Source organism: Pyrus communis, chromosome 8 (genome assembly GCF_963583255.1).
Source record: "Pyrus communis chromosome 8, drPyrComm1.1, whole genome shotgun sequence".
Taxonomy (NCBI): domain Eukaryota; kingdom Viridiplantae; phylum Streptophyta; class Magnoliopsida; order Rosales; family Rosaceae; genus Pyrus; species Pyrus communis.
In genome coordinates, this window is record NC_084810.1 from 20,876,799 (window position 1) to 20,882,785 (window position 5,987).

The 5,987-nt window shown below is 36.4% G+C and overlaps 1 protein-coding gene across 1 annotated transcript; it reads left to right on the plus strand.

The window, feature by feature from the left end:
- The first annotated feature begins 337 nt into the window (after positions 1–337).
- On the plus strand, positions 338–3,855 carry LOC137741914 (putative E3 ubiquitin-protein ligase XBAT31). Its single transcript, XM_068481613.1, has 8 exons — positions 338–673; positions 882–941; positions 1,065–1,136; positions 1,238–1,359; positions 1,458–1,598; positions 1,682–1,789; positions 2,023–2,281; positions 2,985–3,855. The coding sequence occupies exons 1-8, from the start codon at positions 494–496 to the stop codon at positions 3,378–3,380; spliced, it is 1,338 nt and encodes a 445-aa protein (XP_068337714.1). The 5' UTR covers positions 338–493; the 3' UTR covers positions 3,381–3,855.
- Positions 3,856–5,987: the final 2,132 nt, after the last annotated feature.

Below are 5,987 nucleotides of genomic sequence, written 5' to 3' on the forward strand. Positions count from 1 at the left end.
AGTCCTTCTGCCCAAAACTAAATACAGTCAAACTTCAACACGGTAAACCATTTTCCTAATATCGAATTAAACATCCTTAATTTCAACATTAGTAGCCTAATTATTTCCAATCCAACGACTGGAAAAATAGAGTAAAAATTTCAACGGCTGCGATTGATTTAATCAAACTGGGTGTCGCTGGTTGGCCCATCGTACTGTTTCGAAATCAAATCTAACTGCCCCAGAAATATCTGACTGCTGCCCGTAGTCAGTCTTAGTGACTGCCCGAACACTGACTCGTTCAGCCCTTCTCCTTCCGGGCAGCTCCAAACTCCAAAGCTCTCTCTCTAGACTTGAAATGCATAAATGTGAAACCTTTATATTCAGTTGGCGATGGAGGCCACCACCTTCTGCCTTCAGGTGAAGGTGGCTCAAAGATATAGCTGAATGAAGTGCTCCCATTGACTCCATTAATTGAGATTAAGAGAGAGAAACTAGAGAGAGAGAGAGAGAGATGGGTCAAGGGTTGAGTTGCAGAGAGAGTGACCAACATGGGCTGTTCAGAGCCGTACAATTTGGGGAGCTGGACACTGTTGAAGATGTGTTAGAGAGAGACCCGACTCTCCTACGCCACTCCACCGTCTACGACCGCCACTCCGCTCTTCATATCGCCGCCGCCAACGGCCAGATCAAGGTGGTTTCTTCGTATTGACTCTTTTGATTCATTGGGATTTCAGAAAATCAATGATTTTTTGGAGTTCTTCTAGATTTTTGGCAAATGGGTTTTTTTATTCTTGGTGGTTAATCTTTTTTTTTTTTTTTTTTTTTGGGTTGGGAAATCTTTATGCGGTTTAGATGTTTGATTTATGATCTTGCTTCTCCGTTTTTGCTTTGATTCGCAGATTCTTTCTATGCTGTTAGAACGATCTGTAAATCCAGATGCGTTAAATCGTCACAAGCAGGTAATTTTAATTACTTTTGGCTCCGAATGTGAAAATTTTGGAATTTTGATATTTTTTGTTTTGTTTTGTTCTGTTTTTCTTGTTCTAATTGTCTTATGGTTTTGTTGATTGGAAATGATTCAGACTCCATTGATGCTGGCTGCAATGCATGGCAAGATCTCCTGCGTGCAAAAGCTTCTTGAAGCAGGTGCAAATGTATGTGTAAAATCCCAACTTTTTGTTTTTGTCTCTGATTTGCAAAATTTTGTTCGTATTTCTAAATATTAACTATGAAATCATGGTGGGATATTAATCAGGTATTGATGTTTGATTCCCTCAACGGAAGAACTTGCTTGCATTATGCCGCTTACTATGGCCATTCCGGTTGCCTTCAAGCTATTGTTTCTGCTGCTCGTTCGAGTCCTGTTTCTGTTTCCTGGTTGGTCTCCTTTTACTCTCCACACTGATTCGGTCCCCTCTTTGATTACTCTGGCTATTTGCTTATCGATAACATGAGTTTGTTGGATTGGATTTCAGGGGATTTGCCCGATTTGTGAATATTAGAGACGGTAAAGGAGCAACACCGTTGCATTTGGCAGCACGTCGAAGTAGGCCTGAATGTGTAGATATTCTGTTAGACAACGGGGCTCTTGTGTCTGCTTCAACTGGTAGATATGGGTAAGAATTGTGCTGAAATTCTTAATCCCGATTAATCAGCGGTGTTAGTTCTGTTCTGTACATTGATGAATTTCTTTTTACAGCTTCCCTGGGAGCACTGCACTTCATTTGGCGGCTAGTGGGGGATCTCTGGATTGCATACGGGGATTGTTGGCATGGGGTGCAGATCGTGTTCAAAGAGATTCATCGGGGTATAATTTCATTCCTTTCTAAAATTGAGTAATACTTTCATTTCTTAATTTATATACAAGACTAAATTCTTGAGCTATGTTTTACGTTGTCTCATGGTATAATCATTTTGTTTCACCTTTAAATTGCTCGACTCTTTTCTTGATTAGTACCATCTGAATGGATGATCATGTCCCTTAATGTGATTTTTGAAACTCCATTTGAGCTTATATCTTATGTGCTTTTATATATGCAGGAGAATACCATATATAGTTGCTTTGAAACACAAACACGGAGCTTGTGCGGCCATGCTAAATCCTTCATCAGCTGAGCCTCTTGTGTGGCCAGCACCTTTAAAGTTTATTAATGAGCTTAATCAGGAAGCAAAAGCTCTACTAGAACAGGCCTTAATGGAGGCAAACAGGGAAAGGGAAAGGAACATCTTGAAAGGAACTGCTTACTCTCTTCCATCTCCGTTGCATTCTGATACAGGGATGGATGACAATATATCTGTGGTAATTTCCCACCCTCTCTTTCTTCGTATTCAAGTATGTCTATTAAATAAAGTAGGAGCTTATGGTGGGTTTCGCCCACTTTCTCAATGCTACTCAATAACCAAAAAGAGTTTGATTGAAATCTAACCACCCAATGAAATATCTTTTCTTCTTAATTGTCTACGACATTACATGAGTGAGGTCTATTATTCTAATTTTGGATTGACAAGTTGCTGTCTTGTCCTTTAATTTAGTGTTTCTGAAAGACGGAATCAATGAACTTGGTTGCTTAGACAGAAATTTTTTAAATGTTGTGAATTACCTTGCTCTTTTCTTTTTTTTTTCGGCAGAAGAATTATCTTGTTCTTTAAAATCAGAAGCTGTGTTTCTGATCAAAAATCAGAAGTCATGAGCTTTATTTTCCATACAGTGAGCTGGACCATGAGTCCCATGACAGTTTTCTGAATCCTAACATTAGGAACACTGTACTATTTTGTCTTTGCTTCATTTGTTTTCCTTGGCTACGGTCCCCTTTCGAAGCATTAAATTTTGATCTTGCTGCTGAATTAGATCTTTACTAGTGTAGGATGCACCTCATTTTTTCCTACAGTTTTCGGATTTAGTAGGTCAAGGAGACATTTTCAGCGGTCGTGAATTATAGAGACATTTATCATATTGTTTAATGCACGGGGACCAAAGTATTAATTCAGACGTTTTATTGCAGGAAAGCGATTTAGATCAATGCTGCATATGCTTTGAGCAGGTGTGTACAATTGAAGTCCAGAATTGCGGTCACCAAATGTGTGCACAATGCACTCTAGCTCTCTGCTGCCACAAGAAGCCAAATCCAACTACATTATGCCTTACGCCACCAGTTTGCCCATTCTGCCGAAGCCCAATTGCCCATTTGGTAGTTGCAAAGATCAAAAGTTGTGATGATGATGATCATGACACCGAAGATAACAATTCCTCCAAACTAAGAAAGGCAAGGAGGTCCCGAAACTTCAGCGAGGGCAGCAGCAGCTTCAAGAGCTTATCGGCACTTGGTTCTTTTGGGAAGATGGGTGGCCGTGGCTCAGGAAGGATTATGGCCGGGAATGAATGGGTTGACAAGCCTTGACGCTTGTCGGATTCGTTGCTTTCGTGCAAGTGCAAGAGAGAAGAATCCAAGGAGCTGCTGTGTACAGATAAAAGTCCATGTGTTATGTAGTTTTGGAAAACAAGCAAAGGGAGTTGCAGGCAATTTGGGTTAGGGTTAGATGTGTTGTGGTCCTCTTAAATTTGTTTACTTGAGGTTCAAGGAACTTATTAGTTGGTGGTTTGAGAGTCTGTTAGATATCTGAATTGGGGAAGGAAAAAAAAAAAGAGGAGGAAATTATTTTTCTAAGTTGAAAATTCAAAATTCTTGAATGGCTGGTTGGAAAGAGTCAAAGGGTATGTTGCCAAACACTACTCTTTCCTTGCGGAAATGTAATATTATTTTATTTTCATTTTTTGGGTGGCAAGATTGAATTATTTTTCTGTAGTTTGTGCATAGAAATGGGATTGTAGTGCAAAAAATACAAATAAATAAAAGTCATTTTCTTTTTATACAATCACCGTTTGAAATTTCTTTGATAAGATATTTTCATCGATGTTTCTTACACATTGGTAAATATTAGAAAAGTTTTTATATTTTGTTCTAATTTGACAATCCTTAAAGTTTTATTTTAAATTTCTACGTTTTTACTAAATTTTATCATTTCCTCAAAGGCAAATCAATATCCATGTATCCATAGATATTTTTACAAATTTGCATATTGAAATTTTCACCGATATCAATATTTTAAATACTATTTACAACATTATATTTTGAACTATTTTAATTTATTAAAAATAAGATTTAACCTCAAATGCAAAAGACTTAAATTAGATTTTATTAGAGATACGCGGTTTTAACTGACTGCTTAACTCGCGTCGGTCAACAAATAAAGAAAAAGTGATTGGGAGATTGAATTTCATGTGATTGTGTCTATATTTGATCATATGACTCCAAAATCTAATTTATGAAATTGGACAAGTCAGCTAGATCGCTAACAGAGACAGTTGGATGGGTCAACAGTGAAACATTACCTGCCAAGATGTTGACTAAGAGAAAGACGTTCGGCCTGTGACTATGTGAAAAGACAAGAAATAAGCAGGCCCACTTAAACTATGTGGGCCCTGGATTTCAGTTGGCCCAGCCTTTTGCTTGATATGATTAATTTGGAAATCTACCAAATATCGGATGGATGTGGGCCCGTTCGGCTGGTTTTTTTTATCCATTTTATTTCTGTCAGCAAATGATGTTCATTAAAATTATGCATGTATGGACTTTTGGACACTGTAAGAGTTAAAAGTTTTTTCGGTATGATAGGTACAAGGAGTGATACATTACGTGTTATTATATAAATTGTGGGATATGTGTATTAAAAAATTGATAACTTAAAAAATAAAATCCCTCACCACTTCTATAAAAACACATGGTGTACCACCCGTATTCCTATCACAATGAAAAATTTCTTGTAAGAATTGGTTTAGGATTGCTTAAATTTTTTTGAAAGCAGCTTTTAAAAAAGTTGGGGCCTTAATTGTGTTTGGTAGATAAATATTTTTTTTTTTTTTTTTTAAATTATGAGTCAAAAACAGCAGAAAGCAGAAGAAGCAGGTCTGCACATGCTTCTCAAAAAAAAAAAAAAAAAAACGTTTTTCATTTAAGGCACGTGAACAACACCAATTAATGAAACTTTCATATTGACAAGCCTACCACCATTTCTTTTTTTTTTTTTTTTTTTTTTTTTTTTTTTGGGCTAAAAGCACTTTTAGCGCTATATTTTTTACCAGACACTTACTTCTTCTTTTTCACAGCTGTTTATTTTCAAACCATAGCTGAAGCAGTTTTGAAAAAAAAAACACAGCAACTCCAAACTAGCCATAAGTCTCATCTGATGGAAACATTGCTACTGACTTGCTTGCTACTTCATAGGTTCCACTTCTCCTTGCAAACAAGTTTGTAAGTATAACGGAATTCACTTTTGTTATAACACGTGAATTTATTTATTAATACATTTTAAGTTCACAACATTATCAAACATTTCGTCCTATATTTCAACATTTTGTGTATATGTTTCATTACATTATTGGGTGTAGATCAAGACGAATCTTTATATTTAGGGAACTTTGCTCTCGGTACTGTTCACTTTTAACGAAAAATCACATTTTTACACTAAAAAGTCAATCATGGTACTATTCACTTTACCCTTTATTTTGTCCCTATCTTTAAAACTCAAAGTTTTCAAGTATTTTTTTTTATTAATTTTCCTTTATATTTAGGCCTTAATGTCTTTAAATGCCGCAGGCTCCAAACTTATTGTTGGTTTGGACTTTGTGTGTATACTTGTCGTTACGTTTTGGACTTTGTGTGTATACTTGTCGTTATGTTATTGGGCTTAGAATGTGTGTTGCCACAATTGTTTTAAACAAAAGATATTATCTACACTAAAGAAGAGGGTGTGGGTTTAGCCTCACAATGAGCTGGCAATAATATAATTCAAATTCGCATTCGGTAAGAATTGAACCTAAGACCTTTTACTTACAAGTGAAGAGGAATACTACTAGACTGTAGTATTAAGTGGCGTGTTGCAACAATTAGTTAAGCATTAGACACTGAATCGAAGAAATAATAAATTTTTCGAAATACTAATAACAA

Excerpts from the sequence above, each read along its gene's own strand:
- LOC137741914 (XM_068481613.1), top strand. The coding sequence starts at position 494 with ATGGGTCAAGGGTTGAGTTGCAGAGAGAGTGACCAACATGGGCTGTTC. Across the intron at positions 942-1,064 it reads CGTTAAATCGTCACAAGCAG|ACTCCATTGATGCTGGCTGC; the intron begins GTAATTTTAATT and ends GAAATGATTCAG. Across the intron at positions 2,282-2,984 it reads TGGATGACAATATATCTGTG|GAAAGCGATTTAGATCAATG; the intron begins GTAATTTCCCAC and ends GTTTTATTGCAG.